This window comes from Dryobates pubescens, chromosome 11, assembly GCF_014839835.1.
Source record: "Dryobates pubescens isolate bDryPub1 chromosome 11, bDryPub1.pri, whole genome shotgun sequence".
Lineage (NCBI taxonomy): Eukaryota > Metazoa > Chordata > Aves > Piciformes > Picidae > Dryobates > Dryobates pubescens.
Genome location: NC_071622.1, coordinates 28502861 through 28528564, shown reverse-complemented (window position 1 = coordinate 28528564; position 25704 = coordinate 28502861). Strand labels below are relative to the sequence as shown.

Here is a 25704-nt window from a genome sequence, read left to right as displayed (position 1 = left end):
CCCAGAAGGCTCTACCCCTTGTTAACACTGTATGTGTCCAAACTGCTCTGGATCTGCCTGGCACAGAGAGAGCAGTGGCTCTGCCTGCAGAAAGTGTTGGCACAACCATGCCTTCAAGAAATGTATAGACATGGCACTTCAGCACATGGCTTAATGGCCATGGTGGTGTTAGGTTCACAGGTGGACTTGATGATCTTTGTCCACCAGAACAATTCTATGATTCAAATCCCACACCAGCAAGCCCCAATACATAGCTCAGGAGGATTTGATTACAAAAATGTGTTGACTTCTCGTTGTTATTACTGCTATTTTAATAAACATTTAAACAGAAGGGCTGAAGTTCCCAGTTTGCTATTTCTAAAGCTAGGCACTCTTAATTTATTTCAAGCCCTGAGAATTGCAGGGGAGGGACGACAGCCTGTTTGTTTTCACTTTCTGAAAGGAGAGAAATACAATCATCTGCTCTCACAAGTAATAGTGAAACCTCTAAACATTGTCCTGATTTATGAGTGGCTGCATTCAGCAGAGGGACCTCTGGCAACACAAACCTTGTGTAAGAATTTCACCTGTGGTTGTTTCTTTCTGTTACAATATCAATAACAGGTATTTCATTTTGTCATTGAAGTCTGTAGTTAAAAATGTTGTAGCTTGTGAGTGGCCACAGTGAGCTGCTGAACTAATGAAGAAAATCACTTGGAAGATGCTCAGCTAAGAGCCTGTATTGCCCCTCAGGAAAGCAGCAGGAGATACAGACAACAAAACACAAACTGGGATGATTTCTTTTGCCCAAATCACAATGAGAACTCTATGAAAAGAGTTGAGAAATACTTCTGCATAGATTCACCTGACTGAGGAAGCTCTTGGTGAACAGAAATATTCATGGCAGCATTTGGGACTGCCTGGATCATGCGCTTGGCCCAACATGGCAGTGTGGGCTCTTTGCTCCTGAAGCAGTAAGAGGTTTCTGTAGGTGAGGTCTTCTGTAATACTATTACTTGGGCTTTCCTTAAGTGTCCATTTGGAAAGCTGCTTTAAATTGTCTTGTGGCCTGTTTTAGTTGGACCTTCCAAGAGCATTGTACTGAAGAGCATCAGTAGGAAGCCAGTACCTGAAAAGGGCCTACGAGAAAGCTGGGAAGGGACTTTTTATGAGGGCTTGTAGTGACAAGATGAGGCCTAAGGCATTGAAGCTTGCGGAGGTTAGATTTACATGGGAGATTAGGCAGAAACTCTTTACAGTGAGGGTGGTGAGACACTGGATCAGGTTGCCCAGGGAGGCTGTCAAAGCCCCCTCTTTGGAGGCGTTCAAGGCCACGTTGGATGAGGCCTTGAGCAACCTGGTCTTGTGGAAGGTGTCCCTGCCCATGGAGGGGAGGTTGGAGTTAGATGATCTTTCAGGTCCCTTCCAACCCAAACTGTTCTGTAGATAGTCACATACAGGTGTCAGACCTTAATGAAAGGGAAATTAAATGTAATGGAAATTTCATTTCTCGTTCATGCAAAACTTAATGTTCAAGTGCTCATGCTAGGTGATAAAAGTGTTTTAGCTTATTGTACAGCCTGTTTTCTATGGCAAATGTTATTCATTACTTGATTTCACAGTGCTTAAGCCACTGAAGTAGCATGAGCCAAGCAGTCAACTATGATCTTTAACCCAGGCAGTTTCTCCTTTGCATTTAAGTTGGTTGCTAAGTTGGGTAATAGAGAGACATTGGCTTAATCTTCATCTTTACTATTATCATTTTTCAGCTGGCAAAAAAAATCCGTGAGAAGTTTAACCGTTACTTGGATGTTGTGAATCGTAACAAGCAAGTCGTGGAAGCATCATACACTGCTCATCTCACATCACCCTTGACTGCAATCCAAGACTGCTGTACAATTCCACCCTCTATGATGGAGTAAGTATTAAATTCTGAAATCTCTTCTGCTGTCATGTAATATGTGAAGACAAAAAGATGATTTCTTTGCAAAGTGGCCTATATTTTCTGGCACTCCAAAGAAGGAAGACAGCATTCAAGAAATCCTTCTTGTCTTGTCCTCTTGCTTTTACATTTCTACTAAGTATTCATTTAATTAAGAACTCTAAACAAGAACTGGGATTCAGCTGTGATGGTAAAATGAAACCAAAAGGAAAAAGCTTTGTTCAATCTTAGTCTCCCATACAAAATGAGTCTGTTTATACCCAGTGTCTCAACTGAGACACTCCTTATTCTGAACAACTCTTCTGAAGCTGGTCATGGGATGTTTTTTTCCCCCCTCCTATTGAAATGCAGTAACCAAAATCACGAGTTGGTCAGTACGTCACATGCTAAAACCCGTTGCAGTACAGTTTAATTGAGTTGACGTGCTGCTGTTGGATACCTAGTGGCTTACTGAAATGGAGCACATTGCTTGGGAATGGAATTTGTTCATTTCAATTTGATTTGGTTTTAAAGACAGAATTTTTGGGTAGTCTGAATCCTGGCAGTTGGTTGTCCTGGGGTTCTGTTATGCTGTGTGTATGCAAGAACTACTTTGGGTTTCCTAAGTGTGTGATAGAAGATCTGATTTTCCCAATTACAGTGTCATTTCTTTTAAATGCTCAAATTGTAAACACTTGTGTATGGCCTGTATCAGCAATAGTGTGACCAACAGGAGCAGGGAAGTGATTATGCCACTGAACTCAGCACTGATGAGGCTGCACCTTGAACGCTAGGTTTAGTTTTGCGCCTCTCCAAGAATGACATTGAGGTTCTGGAGGGGGTCCAGAAAACGGCAGCAAAGCTGGTGAAGGGTCTGGAGAACAGGCCTGGTGAGAGGCAGCTGAGGGAACTGGGGTTGTTTAGTCTGAAGAGAAGGAGGCTGAGGGGAGACCTTCTGGCTCTCTACAACTTGCTGAAAGATTGGAGTGTGATGGGGGTTGGTCTCTTCTCCCTAGTACCAGGTGATAGGAGAAGAGGAAATGGCCTGTAATTGTGCTGGAGGAGATTTAGTTTGGATATTAGGAATAATTTCTTTCCTGCCAGAGTGCTCAGGCATTGGAACAAGCTGCCCATAGAGGTAGTGGAGTCACCATCCCTGGAAGTATTTAAAAGATACGTGGAGATGGTGCTGAGGGCTGTAGTTTAGTGATAGCAACTTAGCAGTAGTAGTGGGATTGTGAGCAGTTGGCCTTGATGATCTGAAAAGGTCTCTTCCAGCCTCAACACTTCTATGGTTCTATTGGTAGGGACAGCTTATCCTTGAGGTTTTAAAGATACGTGCTAGTGTTACAGCAACAGTAATAGTTTGATTTAGAGCTGGTGCTGTAGAAGTCACATTGAAAGACACAGACTTGTCTGTGCCATTTGTTTGCAAGAGATACTTTGCTTTGGATTGCACCTTGAAAATGTGGGTGTCCTTAGGGCTGTAGTTTATCCTTCAGAACACTTGTGAAATGTTTGTGTTACGACTGCTTGACTCTCTATTCTTTTTCTTGCTGCGGGGAGGTGTTTCATGTTATAGCCTCTACTTGAGCAAACATTTGGTACACCACAGTGTCAGAAGCACATTATCTTCAGGGTGGGTTTTTAAGCTAGATTTAAGCTAGATCTGTCCCACAGTATTTAAGGCTGTTTATCACGTGGTGTTCAGCCTCTAAATGCATGGTGACACTAGAACCTTCATGCTGTTGGGTGATTGTTCTATCACCCTTAAACATCACCATCTGGCTTATGGACACTGTTGGAAATTCAGCAGTTTTGGAACAATTAGTTGGGAAGGACATGATGAAATATAGTTTAGAGAAAGGATGCTTTTTTTAAAGGTTATTTTAATGACTTGATATATTTAGTTTCTATTTGTTGTTAGCATTAACAAAATTATCCATGTGTGTGGCCTTGTGTTTGCTCCCATTTATCCTGAAAATCTTAAGCACTGGCTTCAAAGACAATTTGCCATCTTGCTTGAGATAAACTCTGAGAATACCAAACCTGGAGACTGTAAATAAAAGAGAACAAAAAGGACCAAAAAAGCACAAAATGGTATAGAGTCATAGGATCATAGAATTGTTCCAATTGGAAAAGACCTCTGACTCCAACCATCAGTCTTAAGACCACCATGGGCATTAAACCATGTCCACACATTTCTTGAACACCTCCAGGGATGATGACTCCACCACCTCCCTGGGCAGTCTGTTCTAATGCCTGACCACTCTTGCAGGAAAGAAACTGTTCCTAATCTCCAAGCTAAACCTCCCCTGGCACAATTTCAGGCCATTTCCTCTTGTCCTATCACCTGATACTAGATGGAAGAAACCAGCCCCCACCTCACTGCAACCTCCTTTTAGGGAGATGTAGGGAGCAATGAAAAAAAAATATTAATCTGATTTTTCAATTACTCATTTGGTCAAGTAGTGAGATGTGAGAGGGAAAGTAATATTTATTTTCCTGCCATTACGTGTTGTTGGCTCTTGCAGTGAAGAGCCCAAATGAGTACGACTCCATGTGACTGTGTTTCCAGTTCATGGTGACAAGTTCAGAATTCAGATGAACAGCCTGACTCTGCTCTGGATTGCTCTACTGCACCCAACATCTACCAGCCTAACTAGTGTAATGAAATGCTAGCAATCACATCTCTCTTCTCCCCTCCAAGGTAGCTTTGTGCAATGGAACTACCTTGTTTGGAAAGTGGTGAAAATGGTTTTGCACATTCTAATTTATTTAATGTGATGAGGCAGTGCAGTTGGTGGCTATTGAGTGGGTTTGGCATGGGACTTTTCCATAGGCTGTAATTCAACAAATATTTTAATCCTATGCTTGTGCTTCTCTTGTTTACCCAAGCATTCAAACATGTGCTGGAGTACATGGAAATTAACCACATGCTGAGGTGTGTGGACTGCTAAGTGGAGGTGGACAGCTATATTCATACAATCCTACAATGGTTTGGGTTGGGAGGGAAGTTTAAAATTTGTCTTGTCCAGCCCCTCTGCACTGAGCAGGGACATCTGCAACTAGAGCAGGTTGAATGGTTCCAGGCATGGGGCATCTACTACCTCTCTGGGCAACCTGTTACAGCATCTCACCATCCTCTATGTAATAGAGGTTTTTTCCTCCTTTTTAGTCTAAATCTCCCTCTCTTAATTTAAACTGTTAACCCTTCTCTTGTCACAACAGGTCATGCTAACAGGTCTGTCCCCAGCTTCCTTGTAAGCTCCCTTGAAGTACCAAAAGGTCACAGAAGGTCTCCCTGGAGCCTTCCCTTCTCCAGACTGAACAACCCCAACTCTCCCATCCTGGCCTCGTAGCAGAGGGCTTCCAACCTTCCCATCACTGCTGTGGCCTCCTCTGGCCCTGCTCCTACAGGTCCGTGTCTCTTCTATGCTGATGACTCCCTGGCTGGCCCAGCACTTTTCCCAGGGCTGTCTGCTGCATAGAGGAAGCACCCTGAGCAGCTGAGAAGAGGCATTGCTCCACCCAGGCAGTTCATATGGATAAAGTACTCAAGGCTCTTAGCAAAGGGATGGGTAAACTGATGGGAGATAAGGAAAATGGATGTCAAGTGACATGCATCTTCTAATCGTTGAAGAAATTCCTGCTGGGAAATAGGGCTTTGTGTTTCCTCACTAATAAAGGCTGCTGAAGGAGCCATGACAAGCAGATTCCATGCTGTCTCCAGAGATTCCCTATCATGATTGCACTGGGTGGCTATTTACAGGGCAATGTTATAATTAAAGTATCTTCCTTCTTAAGAGGATAAATACCTTTGTGTACCAGATGGTGTCTCCTGAGATGCTTCATTCTTAAGAAAGCCCTCAGTAGGTCTTTAGGAAGTCTGGGAACCTAAATGGCCTGATGGGGTGGAGATGGGGCTATAGCAGTGTCAGCAAGAGGCTGGGGAAAAGAGTAAAGAGCGTTGATTTATCGAAGTATTGAGCAGCATCCCCGATGTGAAACTGAAGGCAGGGGGAGACCCCATTGCTCTACAACTCCCTGAAAGGAGGTTGGGGTGAGGTGGGGGTCAGTCTGTTCTCTCTAGTATCAGGTGACAGAATGAGAGGAAATGGCCTGAAATTGTACCAGGGAAGGTTTAGGTTGGATATTAGGAACAGTTTTTTTTCCTGCAAGTGTGGTCAGGCCTTGGAACAGACTGTCCAGGAAGGTGTTGGAGTCACCATCCCTGGAGGTGTTCAAAAAATGGGTAGATGTGGCACTGTGGGACATGGTCTAGTGGCTGTGGTGGTATTAGGTTGATAGTTAGATGTGATGGTCTAAGAGGGCTTTTCCAACCTTAATGATGGTTGGAATTGGTGATCTTAGGCACCCTTTCCAACCTTAATAAGTCTATGGTCCAACCATACACTTACGCTGGTAAAAACATTTCCCTTTCTCTTTGCTTTTACCCTGAAGGACAGAAATTAATTTCATCACTGGTTTGTGTGGAAAGTTGTCTTGAAACCCCATCTGTGGAGAGGTGCTTTGCCATTCATTAATGTCCTTGCTTCTACTGCTAAGAAACTTGTTTCAAGGCAGATAGAAATGTATTTTTGTTCTTTATTTAACTTTGCTGATAAGGCCTTAGGGAATGCATTTATCTGAATTTGTGAAAGGAGATGGAATGGAGAAATATTTGTTGGTAAAACACAATACTTGGCAGCGTTGTGTTACAAACCTTACCAGAGCTGTTTGACTAAGGGAGTTTACAAACCTATTTCTGAAAATCATTGACTCCCTGGCTGTGATACCACCCTCAGAAGTGGTCTGTTTTTTTCTGCTTTTTAAACAGATGGTTAAATATTTGCTAATGTGGTTCGGTTTTATCACAGCTCTTTCTGTGTTTATCTTTCCTCTCCGGAGCAGTTAAGTGGGAGATAACAGGAATCCCATTCAGGTCCTCCACTTGCTGCAATATCTGAAGAGCTGCACTTCCAGAGAAGAAGTGGGTGGGCCATGCTGCATGAAATCGCAGATGTATTTGCTGTTCTTGCAGGGCATCAGACTGCAGTAAATGCATGTGGGTTTGTAGAGCTTGTAGGGAGTGCTCAAAGTGCTAGTCCTGGCATGACCTTGGTTTGTCCATAAACTCTAGCCGGTGTTTAGGAAATTGCTCTCTTGGATTGTTGCTTTTACTTTGTAAATGCAATCGAGCTCCTCATGAGAAAGTGGGGTTTGGAAGAGTTTGTTTCACTGGGTTGCAGCCTTCCTTCCAATAATACACTTTTACATCTGACAGCAAGTATATTTTGATTTTTGCAAGCAGTAGTTGAAATAATTGGACCAACTTCTATGCCTGTATCCAGTTTTAGACTCCCCAGTTCGAGAGACAGGGATCTACTGGAGAGAGCCCAATGGAGAGCTATGAGGATGATTAAGGGACTTGAACATCTCTCCTATGAAGAAAGACTGAGAGACCTGGGGGTATTTAGTCTGGAGAGGAGAAGGCTGAGAGGGGATCTTACCAACATCTATAAATATCTGAGAGGTGGGTGTCAAGATCCAGCTGGCAGCCAGTCAGTAGTGGTGTGCCCCAGGGATCAGTGCTGGGCCCCATGCTCTTCAACATCTTTATTGATGATCTGGATGAGGGCATTGAGTCCATCATCAGTAAATTTGCTGACGACACCAAGCTGGGGGCAGGAGTTGATCTGCTGGAGGGTAGAGAGGCTCTGCAGAGGGACCTCGACAGGCTGATCAGATGGGAAGAGTCCAACATCATGAGATTTAACACATCCAAGTGCCAGGTTCTGCACATTGGCCACAGCAACCCCATGCAGAGCTACAGGCTGGGGTCAGAGTGGCTGGAGAGCAGCCAGGTAGAGAGGGACCTGGGGGTTGACGGTAGGCTGAACATGAGCCAGCAGTGTGCCCAGCTGGCCAAGAGGGCCAGTGGCATCCTGGCCTGCATCAGGAACAGTGTGGCCAGCAGGAGCAGGGAGGTCATTCTGCCCCTGTACACTGCACTGGCTAGGCCGCACCTTGAGTCCTGTGTCCAGTTCTGGGCCTCTCAGTTTAGGAAGGATGTTGACTTGCTGGAACGAGTCCAGAGAAGAGCAAAAAAGTTGGTGAGGGGTTTGGAACACAAGCCCTACGAGGAGAGGCTGAGGGAGCTGGGGTTGCTTAGCCTGGAGAAGAGGAGACTCAGGAGTGACCTTATTACTCTCTACGACTACCTGAAGGGAGGTTATAGACAGGGGGATGTTGGTCTCTTCTCCCAGGCAGCCAGTACCAGAACAAGTGGACACAGTCTCAGGCTGTGCCAGGGGAGGTTTAGGTTGGATGTTAGGAAAAAGTTCTACACAGAGTGATTGCCCATTGGAATGGGCTGCCTGGGGAGGTGGTGGAATTGCCATCATCGGAGGTGTTCAGGAGGAGACTTGATGGGGTGCTTGGTGCCATGGGTTATTTGTTTAGGTGGGTTGGATTGGTTGATGGGTTGGACGCGATGCTCTTGAAGGTCTCTTCCAACCTGGTTTATTCTATGTAAGATAAAGGTGATGGTCTCGTTGTGGTGCTCCCCAGAAACAGGAACAATGGATGCAAGCCGGAACACAGGAGGCTCCACCTCAACATGAGGAGAGACTTCTGGTGCGAGGGTGCTGGAGCCCTGGAGAAGGCTGTCCAGAGAGGTTGTGGAGTCTCCTTCTCTGGAAAGATTCCAAACCCACCTGGATGTGTTCCTGTGTGACCTGCCCTAGGTGATCCTGCTTTGGAGGCCCATTCCAACCCCTAACATTTTGTGATCCTGTGAATGATCAGTAGTTTGTGGGGGGGGTGTTGTGTGGAATTTATTCATAAAACTGTGTTTTTCCAGCATTCTGTTTAGATTCAGTAGCAACATATATCCAAGTGTGTAACGTATGAGTTAAAATCTTTCCTTACAATCCAGGAAAGCCTGCCCAGTTGTGAGGGGAGGTTTAGGCTGGATGTTAGGAAGTACTTCTTCACTAAAAGAGTTATCAAACATTGGAATGGTTTGCCCAGGGCAGTGGTGTACATAGATGGTGTGTGGACCTGGTGCTCAGGGACATGGTTTAGTGATGCCCCTGCAGTGCTGGGCTGGAGGTTGGAGTAGATGATCTTGAAGGTCTTAAGCAGCCAAAGCTATTCTGTGTTTCAGAAGCAATGCTGAATTCTCATGCAATGTCATTTGCATACTAAAACCAACTTGAAATGTGGGTGAACATAAAGAGAGGGAAAGAAACGAGTCTTTAAAACAATGAGACCCCTTCAGCAGCTGCCCAAATGTCATTTTAATCCACAGCTCCCTCCTTTTCCCCCTAAACTGAAACTGTACACTGTAAATTCCGGCCAAACGCGATCTGATTGGAGCTCACTTGAGCCCTGGTTTGATGTAAGATTCAAAGCTGCTGCAAATTTATTTTATCTCCTACACTTGCTGATCTCCTGCTTGTAAATCCTGTTGAAGGAGAATAAAAATGAGTGCAGCCTGATGGGAATTGAGTGTCTGAAGTTCAAAGCAGTTTGCACATCAGAGCCAACGTCAATCAAATGAACATCTTGCAAGCTAGGCAGGGAGCGCGCTTTTCCATGGGGAAGAGATCAAAGTGGGAGTCGCAGCTCTGTTTGCTCCCTCGGGATGCAGCTTCGATCGGCCCTTCATTAAAGGGAATCCAGAAGGAAGGGCTTTACAGAGAGAGGCAGGGGAAGGGGGATGGGGCAAGTGGGCCTGTCTTGAAGCTGAATTTCAGCCAATGTCTTTTAGAAACATACAATGATTTGGGTTGGAAGGGACCTTGAAGGTCATCTAGTTCCAACCAGGGATGCTTTCTACTCAATCAGGTTGCTCAAAGCCCTGTCCAGCCTGGCTGTGAACACTTTCAGGGGATGGAGAATCCACCAAATCTCTGGGCAATCTGTTCCAGTGCCTCACCACTGTCACAGTGAAGAATTTTCTTCCTAATATAAAATCTAAATATCCCCTGTTTCAGTTTTAAGCCATTACCCCTTGGCATGTCGCTATGGGCCCTTATAAGGAGTCCCTCTCCAGCTTCCTTGTAGGCTCCCTTGAAGTACTGAAAGGCCACAAGAAGGTTTCCCTGGAACCTTTGCTTCTCCGGGCTGAACAGCCCCAGCTGTCAGCTTGTCTTTACGGCAGAGGGCTTCCAGCCCTTCCATCATTGCTGTGGCCTCCTCTGGCCCCTCTCCAACAGGTCCATGTCTCTGCTGTGCTGAGGATTCCAGAGCTGTCCTCAGCACTGCAGGTGGGGTCTCAGCAGAGGGGCAGAATCCCATCTCTCCACCTGCTGCCCATGCTGCTAGGGATCAGCCCAGGCCACACACAGGTGGCTCTAAGCTGTGAGTGCATATTGCTGATCCGTGCTGAGCAGCTCATCAACCAGCATCCCCAGTTCCTTCTCTGCAGGGTTGCTCTCCATCCATTCATTCCCCAGCTTGGATTTGTGCTTGGATTTTCCTCTCATTTAAGTAAATACCCAAACTAATAACATCTATGTACAGTGTTTGCTGTGGTTTTCTAGGAAGGGTTTTGAAGGACTTCTTAAGTGTTGGCTGTGGTGTTACCACCTGGAACATTTTGGACAAGATCTGAAGAGGAGATCTCAGTCAATCATCACAGTTATTGTCCACCTCGCACTCTTGCTGCTAGGATAAGTGGAAGGCACCGGGGCAAATTCAGACTTCATTGTGATCAATGCTTGTCGGCACATCTTAAAGTGTTAAGGTTTTGGGAGTTCCGACTTCTTCCCAAGTAAATGATGGAAACATTTATAGAGCTTGAACCTTGTGTGGAAAAAATGCAAGATATGAATAGAAAAGGTAAACCCAGGAGTTAGAGCCAAGAATGTGAACATTTACTGGAAATGCTACGTGGCAGTGTGGGAACTTTAGTTGTAATTGTGTCTTTAATGGCAAATAGGTTAATAGCACATCCATAATCTGAACAACTTGGATCACCAAAAAGAAGCATGTGGGAAACTCTCCAGTGTAGAGAGTAGAGATACTGCAAGTCTACATTTACCACCCTCCTGCCTTTGCCCAGTTTGTGGTCTTGGTTCTCTGAAGATGTATGTCTGAGATGGGAGCAGGTCTCTTCTCAAGGTCCTTGTGTCATGGAACCAGTATCATGGAACTTTGAAAACACACCCCATTGCAAGGTGCAAAAAGTCAATTTTAAGGCAAACTTAACCCCAAAAGAGGTTTCACAGGGTTATTTTGGCTGGAGAACACTTTCCCAACTGTTAACACAGCAGTTCCAAGTCATCTGGATGTAGATCTGTAGCTCACTCTGGAGCAGTCCTTGTATGGGCCTGTCTGAGGACTGCCGTTTAATTAATGGGGTTTAAAATAATTCTGCATATTTTTTTTCTTCTATCATTTTCCTATTAACTAGATTCTCTTTTTGCTCCTTGTGCACTGTAGCAGGAGAAACAAAGGGTGGGCTTGGCTGCAGCAACCCTGCAGCTTGCCATTCCTTTTCCAGCTCTGCTGCAGATTATTTAGGCATCTGTGTTCTCACAATGCTGAAGAAGAAGCTGAGACGCTTGGTTGAGTTTTGCCTTAAAGTGCTTCAGCATGCTCCAATGAAAAGTGCAAGGTCAACAGGGTATTTATAGCTAGAGCACTGATCTCCTTGGCCTGTGGCAATGGGTTTGGGGTTGCCAAGGGTCCATGCCAGGGTGATAACTTCATTTTTGCCTTCCTAGAAGAAATGCTGAGCTGGACCTGGTGTTCATCTGCTTGAAACCCCATGTTAATATCTATCATGACTGAGAGACCTGAAATTCAGTTTGGCAGTTTTGTGTGTACAAAGTGATGCAGCAATGCAGCTGACATTTTGAATCAAGAGATATAAAATTTCTCAACTCCAAGAGGGACATTGAAGTGTTGGAGTAGGGCCAGAGAAGAGCAATAAAGCTGGTGAAGGGTCCAGAGAACAGGCCTGGTGAGGAATGGCTGAGGGCACGGGGGTTGTTCAGCCTGGAGAAAAGGAAGCTGAGTGGGGAGGCCTTCTGGCTCTATAGCTCCCTGAAAGAAGATTGGAGCCAGATGGGGTCAGTCTCTTCTCCCAAGGAATAAGTGGAAATGACCTCAAGTTGTGCTAGGGAAGGTTTAGGATGGACATGAGGAGCAATTTCTTCCTGAAAAAGGCTTGTGAAGCTCTGGCCCAGGCTGGCCAGGACAGTGGTGGAATTCCCATCCCTGGAGGCATTTCAGTGCCATGTAGGTGTGGTGCTGAGTGCCATAGTTTAGTGTTGACCTGGCAGTGCTGGGTTAATGATTGGACTCAATGATCTTAAAGGTCATTTCCAGCCTCAGCAATTTTGTGATTCTCTGCCAGGTACTTTAAAGTGAATTGCTGGGGCGCAGTGTGAGAGCTGTGTGGCAGGATGCACTTGTCACTTAGAGTGACTGTGAGCAGTGACTTGTGGCATAAAATAAACCCAGAACAGAGGAAGATTCCAGGTGATTTTGAATTAAACCCCAGCACTTCCTGCCTGTGCTCTCAGACATGAATCATGTTACTTGCTAACAAGGTATCCAGCTGCCATCACTAATAGATTGTGATGGGAGCAGTGGGACAATTAGCTAACATCCTGAAAAGTCATTTGTCCCTAAGAGTTTGATCCTTAGGATTCCTTGGAAATTATTTCTTTAGCATGAGGGTGGTTAATTTGCTGTCTCCAGCTCTTCTCCTTCTGGTTTTGCCCAAAGGTAAACATGCTTTTTTGTGGAATCCATCCTTTATCAATCCATCTTAGTCTTGAGATTCTTTAGCCAACAAAAAATCAACAACATTTTTGCTCACTTGGTAGGGGCTGTCACATTTTGAAGTGGTTACATTTTAATGCAGATAGGAAAAGCCCCAGCCTTGATCTGAACACTACATTGCTGTGAAATGTCAAGTCTTTCCCTGGGTGAAGAGGACTCTGAGGATTTCTCAGAGAGCAGGTTGGCAGTAATTTCAGCAAGGAGTCCAGGCAGAGTGAACAAGCCTGTGCAGGGTTCTATGCCATCATGATGCAGCTGATTTTGGTGTCTGACTTAACATCCCTTTCCAGTGTTGCAGCCTGAGGGTGGTGGGGTCATATCATAGACTCGTAGAATGGCTTAGATTGGAGGGGACCTTAGAGATCATCATCTCCAAGCCACCTGCCATGGGCAGGGACACCTCTCAAGTAGATTTGGTTGCCCAAGTCCAGTCTGGCCTTACACACCTCCAGAGAGGGGGCATCCACAGCCTCTCTGGGCAACCTATTCCAGAGTCTCGCCACCCTCGTACTAAAGAACTTTTTCCTGAGATGCAGATCTCCTTCACCTTCAAACTTTCCCCCCCTGTCCTGTGTATAGACACCCTTATGAAAAGTCCCTCTCCAGCCTTCCTGTAGGCTCCCTACAGGTATTGGAAGGCAGCTATAAGGTCTCTCCAGAGTCCTCTTCAGACTGAAGAACCCCAGCTCCCTCAGCCTGTTCTGATAAGAGAGGTGCCCCAGCCCTTGGATCATCTTTGTGGCCCTCCTCTGGACTCGCTCCAACAGCTGTGTCCTTATGCTGGGGACACCAGAGCTGGATGCAGTATTCAATTTGAGGTGGGTCTAGTGAAGAGGACAGGAGCCCTTTCTATCTGTTTGTCCATCTATTTCTCTCTTCCTTGCCATGAGGAGCGAGGATAATGCAGAAGATCATCAAAAGCTCTTTGCCCCTATCTGAGTCTAGAATCAAAACCTCAGTGCCGATGCACTGCTGCTGATTGTGCTGCTTTGGAGAAAATACCAAAACCACCCAGACACCTGCATCCAATGAGGAGTCCACAGCACTTTTGTAGAGCAAGGAACTGAGCTGCCTCCTCTTGTTCCTACAGCATTATTCACTACCCTCAGTGCTCAGTGTTTTGAGCTGCTGCCACAATTAAAGATCTCTCTCCAGTGATGAGCACGTCCACAGCTGTGTGTGTTAGGTGGGGATGGAGGAAGGCAGGTGGAGTTAAACATTTTCTATGTCAAAAGTCTGAGGTATGTAAAATATTTGTGAAGAGATGAGAGAGAATCTGTACAGATTGCTCTGGAGCTCCCTGAGGCAAAAACTTGCACTTTCCATCTATGTTTGCATCTCCATGGTAGAAAGTTTGCAACTTAAATATCCTGTCCCCCCCATTTCCCCCCCCCCCCAGTATTTATAAATTAAAAGGTTGACAAAATTGATAAAGCTTGTTGAAACTGCATTTATTCTAACTAATTTTTAAAGTGCACAGGAGGCAGTTAATTGTTGACAAATGTATGTGGCTCTTCCCTTCTCCCCACCCTCTTAAGTCTGTGTTTGAGAAGGGATCAAAAACACTGGTACCTCAGTAACTCTATTTCTTTACTGTAGCTTCATTCATCTCGACCAGCAGTTGAGGGAATTTCCTCTCCCTCTCTACTCTGCCCTAGTCAGACCATAGCTGGAGGACTGGGTCCAGCTCTGGGCTCCCCAGTTCAAGAGAGACAGGGAACTGCTGAGAAGAGTCCAGTAGAAGATGCAAAGATGCTGAGAGGAGTGGAGCATCTCTCTGAGGTGAAAAGACTGAGACCTGAGGCTGTTTAGCCTGGAGAAGTGCATCCTGGGAGAGGATCTGCTCAAAGCTCGTCAAGGGCTGAAGGGTGGGGGGCAAGAGAATGGGGCCAGATTCTTCTCGGCAGTGCCCAGTGACAGGCCAAGGGGCACTAGGCACAAGCTGGAACCCAGGAAGTTCCATCTGAACAGGAGGAGAAACTTCTTTGTTGTGAGGGTGCTGGAGCAGGCTGCCCAGAGAGGTTGTGGAGTCTCCTTCTCTGGAGAGCTTCCAAACCCAGCTGGCCATTGTGATGCTGGGCAAGCTGCTGTGGGTGCCACTGCTTTATCAGGGGGGTTGGACTGGATTACCTCCAGAGATCCCTTCCAACCCTCACTGTTCTGTAATTCTGAGATTCTTTGGTCTCCTTTAAGAACAACAGTCAGTTTAAGATACATGCAATGCTAATGGCTGAAGATCAAACTAACTTTAGTGTGTGACAGTTTAACGAGACTTTTTTTTTACTGCTACTTCTGTGTGTCAGTGAAGGTAGAAAAGTTGAGCAGGCAGCAATCAATAATGATTACTTTTTGCATACTCCAAAGTTCAGTTTGATTAGAGATTCTTCACCTAGAGCCTCTAGTCTGAGCTCCAGCTATGTAAAAGGAGACTGTGTGACTGCAAGAATCATAACATACAATCTGATGTTAAGGTCAGAGAAGTCAGTGTCTGAGGTTTTGTTATGCTTTTGCATAAAGGACTATTTTACTTATTGCCATTCAGAAAATCATTAAGGAATTCATTAGTAAGTTCTCAGGAAATTACTCCTATACTTGAAGGGCAACTTGTAAGAAGTTGACAACAGAAGTAAAACCTCTGCTTTAAGCAACAAAACAATTGGGCCACCCTCAAATATGGTTAGACCAGTATGAATTATGAATGTAAAGCAACTTCATGTCCTGTGTAGGCACCAGCAGCACTGCTCACAGTGAGCTCCAGCTCCTCTCAGGAGCATTTGGCTGGTTTTGTAATGCTACAATTTCTGCAAGTGGATTCAGTCACCTACAGAAATGGTGATCTTAAGCCTACTGACAAATATTTTTCTTTTTCTTAGTCTTCACTTCTATGTAATGAAAGGTTTTCTTACATCCCACATGTGAGGACCCCACAAACCCAGAGATGGAGGCTCTCAGCACATCCTGACTTGGGGCTGCTGTGGCTACATCCCTGTAGAATCGGAATTATTTTGCATTGGACTGAAAGAAAATAGATTGAATTAGGAGAGTTTGAGTTTGCTTAAGAAGACTTGCTTCCTGTGGTCATAACTGGAAATTTCCTCATGGTAACCAATTCCATCTGTATGTGGTTTTTGTTTCTGCTAATTGTTGTTACAAGGGGATGGTTTAGAAGTGCTTTGTTTCATTGTCTCTTTGTCTCCACAATCCCCAGCCCTTCTAGCAAGCACCTTGTATGGGCAGAGACAGCAAATCGGTGTCTTTCTATTCATACTGGGCACCATCATTGTTGAAGGAGAGTCATAGAATTGTTCAGGTCTGTTAGGTAAAAACAAAAGAATTCAAACATGCAGGTTTGATTTTCAGTTTGCTGCAAGCAGGGACAATGATTTGTCCCAAATTGGATTTTAATCCTGTTACTCTTGTGGTGCTGAAAGGGTTTGTGCCTCTCATCCTAATGACTTAGTGTTCCCTCTCTCCTTGGAGACTTTTTTCATCTTGCTTTAAGGGACAACCCCTTAGGGGACGAAATGTTTCCTAATATCCAATCCTAACCTGTCCTGGTACAACTGGGAAGAACACTTTAAAGATCAAGTCCAGCCAATAACCCAGCACTGCCAGATCACCATGTCCTGCAGTACCACATCTCCACACCTTTGAAACCCCTCCAGGGATGGGGACTCCAGTAGAATACAGAATTAACCAGTGCCCTGGGCAGTCTGGTCTAGGGCTTGATAAACCTTTCAAAGAAGAAATTGTTCCTCATGTCCAACCTAAAGCTCCCCTGGTGCAACTTGAAGCTGTTTCCTCTTGTCCTGTCACTTGTACCTTGGGAGAAGAGACCAACCCCCACCTGGCTGCAACATTCTCTCAGGGAGAGCCAGGAGGTCTCCCCTCATCCTCCTTTTCTTCAGGCTGACCAACCCCAGTTCCCTTAGCTGCTCCTCACCAGACCTGTTCTCCAGAGCCTTCACCAGCTTCTTTGCTCTTCCTTGGACCTGCTCCACATGTAGCTGCAGCTTACTGAATTTCAATTTCCTAATTAAAATCTTCAAGTAGAAGAGTGATGCTTGGGTTTCCTACCACTTTTGATTGCAATACTTTTGGGCCTCCACTGTCTGATAGCTTCTGCATATGGGTGTGCATGAAAAATTGTAAGCAACTACACAAAGAGCATGAAGGACAAATATAAATTGCCCTGAGCTAAATCTGAAGTATTAAATTGGCACTGGGTGTGTGGTATAGAGATGGAAGGCAGTGATTGATACGCTGTTGGTATTAAGTTGGTCAGTATCTTTTGATGTAGCTGCTTTGTGTGTAATTCACTGGTTTTAGACTTGTACAATATTGAACAAACCCCAAGTTTCTCTCCACGACTCATTTCCTATCAGCTTTCATGTCAGAAAGCCTAGGTAAGGACTTTTGCCCAGAATGGGATGTTTTCCAGACCTCACTTGCAGTTTGCTGTAATTTCCTAGGAACAGGTTGATGGAGGAAAAATTCTTTGTAAGAAGTAAATAGTTTCTTTTGAAGTACTAGAATAATCACACCATGGATTCATAGAATGGTTTGGGTTGGAAGGGACCTTAAAGATCATCTAGTTCCAACCCCCCTGCCATGGACATGGACACCTTCCACTAGAGCTGGTTGCTCAAGGCCTCATCCAGCCTGGCCTTGAACACCTCCGGGGGGGGGTCATTCATGACCTCCCTGGGCAACCTGTCCATAAGTCAAATAAGTCTTTGAAAGCTTCAGAAGTGTTTCCAGATATTTATAACCCTTTAAACCCCTTTAGTTAAATTTTATGATGGTTTAATTCTGTTTCATCATCATTAGAAGCCTATGCATGTGAATGCTTCTTGCAATAGAGTTATGAATGTATCTGAATGACTTAACCAAAATGTAACAAAACTGCAGACCATCAAATTCTTTCCCCATTTGGAATGTAAGTCCCCAACCTTTGGTTCAGAAAACAGGTTTACAATTGCTCTATTAGGTTTGTTTCATAAAAATATGAAGAGGAAATCCTCCTCTTTCAAGACACTTGGAATAAAGTTTTCAAAAGTGAAAGATGAAATAAATAATAGTCCTGGTGAAAGAGGATGCAGCAAGAGAAAGTTTGTCTCAGCAACAGGAGAAAACAGTTCCTGATGGTATGCTGGATGCTAAGGTGGAACATCTACTGTTTAAATCCAGATGAAAGAGCAGACTGTCATGATTCAGTCTTCCAAGGAGTATTGTGGAGAAAAATGCAACACATCATTGTAGAGAGCAGATGCAGTCCAGCCATGAGGAGCTCATCACCAGAGTTTTGGGTTTCTTAGTTTTTCTTGGACCTTTAAAATATGAATAAAGTTGGAGTTTCTGCTCTGATGAGACCTCACCTGGAGTACTGTGTCCAGCTCTGGAGCCCCAACACAGGAAGGACATGGAACTGTTAGGGCAGGTGCAGAGGAGGCCACAAAGCTGGTCAGAGGGCTGGAGCACCTCTCCTATGAAGACAGACAGAGAATTGGGGTTGTTTATCCTGGAGAAGAGAAGACTCCAAGGAGACCTCATAGCAGCCTTCCAGTATTTTTTGAAGGAGGCTACAGGAGAGCTGGAGAGGGACTTTGTACAGAGGCATGAAGTGACAGGATGAGCGGTGATGGCAGAAAGAAATTCTTCCCCATGAGGGAACAGGCTTCCAGAGACGCTGTGAAGGCTCCAAACCTAGAAGTATTCAAAGGTGGGTTGGGTGGAGCTTGGAGCAGTGTGGTCTAGTGGAAGGTGTCCCTGCCCATGGCAGGTGGGTTGGAACTAAAAGATCTTCTACGTCCTTTCCAGCCTAACCCATTCTGTGACTCAATGAAATCATTTTTTCCCACTGACATATTCCAAGACTGGTTTGCAGGGTGGATGCTGTGTGGGGTTACAGGGTGATGTCAGAGTGCTAACCCTGCTGTTGTCGTTTCAGATTCGATGGCAATTTCAACACCAACGTTTCGAGGACTATCAGCTGCGATAGACTGTCTACCACTGTCAACAGCAGAGCCTTCAATCCTGGACGTGACTTAAATTCTGGTAAGCAGCACTTGGGGTTTTTTCCTTAAATGTGGTTTGGTTGTTTTTTTTTTCCCCATTAGACTTCACCATTTCCTTGGCAGAGAATTAGCATCGATTGCCATAGCAACCAGCTTTTATTTCTCCTTGCAACTGTCACGCACTGCTCTTAATTTGAGATTTCATGATTGAAAGATGATACCTAAAGTAATGCCCTTAGTCTAAGTACTTCATAAAAATGTCAGGAAGATTTTATTCCAGCCTACCATGGATAATTTTGTTGTGGTTTATGCACTTCTTATATCTCCTCTTTTTTTTCTTTTCTTTTATACCAAGGCACTTTCCTTCCTAGGCTTGTCTGCTTTGGCATCAGCAGTGTCAGCTGCTGAAGGGACCATGCAAAGAAGTTTCTCTGATCTTCTTAGCTGAGTTCAGCTAATGTGGGGCTGTTTGCAGCGATATGCAAAAGCTACAAAACACAAGGACATCCTAAAATACTTCCTTTCTTTGTCCTGTCAGGGCATTTCCATCTTGACAGTCAGTGCATTTGCTTGACATGCTTAAAGAGCTAGAAATATGCTTAGAACCAAAATACATCAGAGTTATCCCTGAGAAATTCAGCTTTTGCTCCTCCAGTGCAGCAAGGTTTTCTTTGGCTTGAATTAATACATGGATTTCAGGTGGTCTTTTTCAGTCCTAGTTTTGCCCAGATGTTCCATCTCTCTTTTGAACTTTATGATTATTTTCACCTTATTTTGCCTCATATACCTTTAAGTTGTAGATTAGAGAACACCATAACTTTAGTTGTGGATTTTATTTAGTCTAAGTTTTGGGGGTTTACTTTTTGGCCTTAATTACTTACCTAATGCAGACTCGAGAGAGGTTTTGTTTCTTATTTTAATTTTCACATCTTTTGGAATGAAATACCGATTTATTTTTTTAACTTGACTGATGTAGGGGCATGCACACACCATTCTACCCTCACCATGCAGCATCTGTGTATCTTAGAATCATGGAATTGTTTCAGGTGGAAAAGACCTTCAAGATCAAGTCCAACTGTCAACCTATGAACACCATGGCCACTGAACCGTTTTCCCAACTGCCTTCTCCACGTGTTTCTTGAACACCTCCAGGGAAGGGACTCTACCACCTCCCTGGGCAACAAAAATCTTGAAACAAACAGGATGCAAGAGCCTTTGTTCCTTAAAGCTCTGCTTCCTGGTTTTCTGATGCCATCTACAAGTAAAAAACACAAAAGAGTCTGTGGTCAGACTCATCAGTGTTGCCCAGCCACAGGACGAGGGGCAGTGGGTGCAAACTGGAGCCCAGGAGGTTCCATCTGAACATGGAGAAAAATTTCTTTGCTGTGAGGGTGCCAGAACCCTAGGGCAAGCTGCCCAGAGAGGTTTTGGAGTCTATTTCTCTGGAGAGATTTCGAACCCTCCTGAACAGTCCCTGTAGGTTCCTTTCCATCCCATCCACTGTACAGCACATCTTGAATGCAGGTGCTGGCCAGCCAAGCTCATTTCCTGACGTAGATCTCATCACCATAATTTGTGTGGTGTTTTCCATCCTACAGATAAGCAGTCTTTGTTCACTTACTGGGACTTGCTAGGCTTTGTTTTGCTCAGAAACCTTCATTAAAGAAAAACCCAACCAAGCAAGCAACTTACTAAAATAATGTTCAAAATCACATTCAGTTGTTGATTAAAATAACTTTGAAAGCACATTTTCAGGCACTGTTGGAAAAGCAAAGCCAAGCCTTGAATGAATCCCTTAATGTTTTTTATGTAAGTAAGAAAAAAAAAAAAAAGAAGAAGAAAAAAATAATCTTTTTACTGCTGCAGAAGATGGATTAAAATAAAAATAAAAAAAAAAAAAGAAGAAACATTTTTTTTTCTTCTTGAGTGGTGGAGAACAAACAAACTGTAATTTCCCTTAAACATTTCTGGTTTGAATTCTCACAGAAACAAAATGAGAGCACGTTCAAGCTTCTCACTGTCCTGGCTTGTCAGGAGCACTGGAGTGCCTCCTCTTCACTTGCTTCTGGCTTGAAAGCTTCCTGATGAAAGGAGTGCCTTCAGAAAAGGACATTGGCAGTAAAGGGCAGCAGAAGAGAAGAGGGAATTGGAGTGACAGTAAGAACAGGGATGTGCTTCAGCACTGATTGACAGCAGACTCTCATCTGGCTTTCGTTTTGGCAGCTCTCAGAAACACAGCCTTTGGGGGCAGTTTTTTATCAGTTAGAAAATGCCTGTAAGAGAGAAATGGAATGGAAGGAGTGGGTTGATGCAGAAAAATGAGATGGAAATAGGTTTATTTGTGGAAAAAGAGTTGATATACACCGAGTGAAAGTAACTAGCAATAGGATGAGAGGAAATGGCCTGAAATTGTGCCAGAGAGGTTTAGGTTGGATATTAGGAACAATTTCATTCCTGCATGAGTGGTCAGGCATTGGAACAGGTTGCATAGGGAGGTGGTGGAGTCACCATCCCTGAAGGTGTTCAAGAAGCCTGTAGATGTGGTGCTTCAGGATATAGTTTAGTGGTCATGGTAGCTGGGTTGTGGTTGGACTCAATTATCTTAAAGGTCTCTTCCAACCGTAATACTTCTATGATTTTATTTAAAAAGAAGTTAAGTTTTCTGTAGGTGAGCTACAAGCAATGCCCTTGGTCCTCACTTCCTTGTGAAAGAAAGTTGTTTGAAAGTCTGTGAGATGATGCTTTCCACCTTCTCTTCTCTGGTCCTCAGTTGAGAATGCCTAAACCACATGAGCTCCACCACCTTAGCCACAGAACAGGAGACTGGTGTTGCTTCAGAGAAAGGAGGGAGGAGCAGAATAATGCTGGTGTGAAGCTGGACATCACCCACTTCGAAAGCACTGTCCCTGTATCACTGCAGAAGTATTTGGGCTTTGGAATAAACTGGATGTGGGAAGGCTTAGGGGCAGGAGGCTGGCTGTTTGTTTTTGTGGGTGAAGGGTATTGTGATGGTGGTGTCTGTAGCTCTTGCTACATGGGCCATGACCTGTTGTGCCTAAAGCCAATCTCTGCCCAAAGGAATTCATGGTCTGAGACAATAGTGGGCTTGGGACAGACTGGAGATGTAAACAGACTGCTTCCCAGTTTTGGTCAGAAGGCTGGAAAAGCTCTTAGTGCACTAGCATCCTTACAGATGTGAAGATGGCTGTCAGGATAGAAATGGCTTTTAGAAGCTCTTCTTTAGTGACATCTGTCTTATTTCTACAGTGACCCAGTTCTGTGAAACCACTTACCTCATATGCTCATATGAGCACTTACCTCATAACCTCATATGCTGAGGACAGAGCACTTTATCTGCACAGGGCTGTTTCTCCATAAATCAACATGTGTATTCAGAATGCTGAACCAAAACCACCTTTGAAGGAGGATAAAGATCAAATGAACAAAGTTCCTCTAATCTCATCTTTTTCTTACTTCTCTGGAAAATGTCCTCATGTAGAGCTAGCCAGGAATTTCTGTCACACTTTGGATTCAGTGGGAATTATTTTTCTGCTCTCAGAAAGCTTGAGAATTGCTGGTACTTCTGAGTATTTTGATCATGGTTGTTTTTCCCTCTGCTGCCACCTTGCTTTGCTTGTTTAGATGTAGAGGCAGGAGCCACATCTTCCCCAAAATGATGTCTCATTGTCTTTACCATTGGATGCAGCTTGGGGAGGACCCTGAATGCATGAACCTCTTAGAATCATTTTGGTTGGAAGAGACCTTTAAGATCATCAAGTCCAACCATTAACCCAGCACTGCCATGTGACCACTAAATCATGTCCCTCAGTAGCACAGTTCTTCAATCACTCCAGGGATGGGGATTCCACCACTACCCTGGGCAGCCTGTTCCTGGCCTTGACAACCCTTTTGGGGAATACTTTTCTTCATGTCTAACCTAAATCTCCCTTGGTGCAACTTGAGGCCATTTCCTCTATCCTGCCCCTAGTTACTTGGGAGAAGAGCCCAACTCCCAACTGTCTCCAGTTGTAGAGAGCTAGAAGGTCTCCCTTCAGCCTCTTTTTCTCTAGGCTGAACAACCCCAATTTCTTCAGACAATCCTTACGAGACTTCTGCTCTAGACCCTTCCCCAGCTGGAGCATCCTCAAGGGTTTGAAAGCCTTCTCCTCCCCCAACCCAGAAGCAGGAGCTCAAGTACCTCATTTTGCTCACAGTTTCCATAATGGGCCTGTCCTGTCTATCACCCAGGTCATGTTGCTGAATGGGTTGGGTCGATCATTTCAGTCTTTACATAGACAAAAACAATTCCCATGAGCATATCCCTTTTCCCTCACGAGTTTTGTAGTTGAAATAATCCAGCCTATAAAAAGCTCTCAGAAAAACAAATTTAAGCTCTGCTCAGTTCAGCCTCAGTCTCAATGTTTTAGATGTTGCTCTTGGCCTGCTCTGCACAGAGGATAAGAAAGTGGGATCAGAGTGGTAAGGTTGTAGGTGTTGGAAGGGAATGGAATTCCTACCGCAGACTCCAGGCAAGCCACAGGAGCAGAGCCTGGGAGAGCCCTCAGTGTGGACAACAACCTCAGCTTCTAGTCTGAACATGGTGTTAAGAAGGGTACTTGCAGCTCATGAGCTTTGGGAAATAAAGGGCTTTTTTGGCACCGTTCTGTTGGAGCATGGTAATAGAGAAACATTCATCTTAGGGAAGAGAGGAAGAAGGAAAAAACAACCCTTAAAAATAATGCTGCTTATTTTTATCTGGATACTGGGTGACTTAATTTTTTAAAATGTCTTAGGCTTTGTTTTATCTTAGTTTGAGTTTTCCATTTGGATTACTTTTAGCCATTACTACAAACTAGATAAGGAAAGAGTCTTTATTCTTCAGATGGAATCACAGGCTTTGGTTAGTTAGATTAAGAGATCTGTCCTCACTGGTATGAATAGTCCTTTATGTATTAGATGACAAAATCTTATCCACAGCCAGTGCATTATGTTATCAGATTCCTTTGGTCTTTTTCTCTTTTTGAATAAACAAGGAACCAGTAAATCTTTCTTCTTCTCATCCTTCAAAGTGCCGAAATGTCTGTTTCGACTCAGGCAGCTTTAGCAGAGTGCTGTTCCCCAGCAATAAGCAGAGATGGTACTAAGTTGTTCAATAAATTCTGTCTGTGCCTTCTTTGAGGTGTTGATAATTTAAAATATGGAGTGCCTTGCTCATGTTCTTTGTGTTGCTGAACTTTGATAGTTGTGGTAGGTTAAAATCATAGAATGGATCAGAAGCAACCTTCAAGGTCATCTAGTTCCAACCCCACCATGGGCAAGGACACCTTCCACTAGACCAGGTTGCTCAAGGCCCTGGTCTTGGACACCTCGAGGGTGGGGGGCATCTTCAACCTCCCTGGGGCAATCTGTTTCCATGTCTTGCCACCCTCACTGTAAATGATTTCTTCCTAATCTCCAGTCTAAATCATTCCTCTTCAGCTTCAATCCATTCCCCCTCATCCTATCACTACAAGCCCTTACAAAAAGGCTGTCCCCAACTTTCTTGTAGGGCTCTTCAGGTACCAGAAGAGGTATTTGAGCAGAAGAGTTAATTCCCCTCTTCCAAGTCATTTTAATGAAGGAAGCTGGGCTTGTTCCTTGAAAGGAGTTTTTCTCACTTCTTTCCCCTCCAGAGTCAAAAGATCTCCCAAGGAGTGAGCTGGGTTCCATCCTGGCTTGTGCCACCAGCAGAATTTTAATTGAGTTGGAGCTGCAGAGCCTTTTCTTTGTGGTGCAAATGCCTGAGCCAGAATACAGTTTCACTCAGAAAATCCTGGACTGCATTTGAAGGGCTGGAGAGTTAAGAGAATGTCTTTGTGTCACATAAACCCATTTACTAGCTGCTGTTGTTTCTGGGGAGCACTAAAGGATCTCCATGATGCTTCTTTTTGATGGAGGATGTACTTCTCAGAGGAGACCTGCAGTGTGTGTTGCACAGAAAATTAAACTTTGCTTTTTGTGTGGGGTGTGAAGCGCGAGGTCTGTGGCTCAGTAAATGCAATGCTAAAGAGGAGGACTTTACCAAGCTCTTTTATAATGAGCAATTATGTTCAGTAGGTCCTTTTTTTTCCCACTGACTGTTTGTGCTCTTCTTTTGAAGATTAATTAGTTAATGATTTGACTATGCTTTGAAGATGGAAAGTGGTATCTAGAAGTGCTAAGTGTTATCATACCGCATTCCCTTTGAAGTTTTATAAACTCTATCACATAGGGCTTGCTTTCTAAAAGTCCTTTTTGCCTTGTGAGAGATTTATCATTAGAGAGAATGATTATTTCAAATGCTCTCATGCTAATACTTCCCAACATTTTCCTGCCTGCAGCAGAATTTAGGGTCACATGGTGCTGCATTGTAAGGTTTCAGAGTGACTTGGCAATGCCAGCTCATGGGCAGCTCCCAGCCAGCCATTTCTGTCCCCAGTCTGTGTCTGGAATTATGGGAGTCCACTAAGATTTCTGTGTTTCTAAGACTTGGACTCTTGGCTTCTTCCACACAGCGTGTTCCAAGGCTGGGTCTTTATTTAGTGGTGATGCTTACTTCAGAAAAGGAGAGTCACTCCATGTACACAATAATGCAAAATGCTTTGGAATTTCATAGAATCAGAGAATGCTTTGGGTTGGAAGGGACCTTGAAGATCATCTAGTTCCAAGCCCTGCCACTAGACCAGGTTGCTTAAGGTTCCATGCTGGCTTTGAACACTTCCAGACTTGGAGCCTCCGCAACTCTGGGCAACCTATACCAGTGCCTGACCACCCTTAGGGGGAAGAATTTCTTCCTAATGTTTGTAGCCATTACCCCTTGTCCATGCCTTTGTCAAAAGCCCCTCCCCAGCTCTCCTTTAGTCCCTTCAGGAGAACTATCCCTGGAGCCTTCTCTTCTCCAGGCTGAGCAACCCAAACTCTCTCAACCCGGCCTCACGGCAGAGGGCTTCCAGCCCTCCCATCATT

The 25704-nt window shown here is 44.5% G+C and overlaps 1 protein-coding gene across 2 annotated transcripts in view; it reads left to right on the top strand.

The window, feature by feature from the left end:
- Positions 1–25704, top strand: part of CACHD1 (cache domain containing 1) — a 125998-nt gene that overhangs the window by 51076 nt on the left and 49218 nt on the right. For both annotated transcript variants that reach the window (XM_054165355.1, XM_054165354.1), the window contains exons 3-4: positions 1749–1897; positions 18654–18760. In XM_054165355.1, the coding sequence (XP_054021330.1) occupies positions 1749–1897; positions 18654–18760 (256 nt within the window). The remainder of the gene's footprint in view (positions 1–1748; positions 1898–18653; positions 18761–25704) is intronic.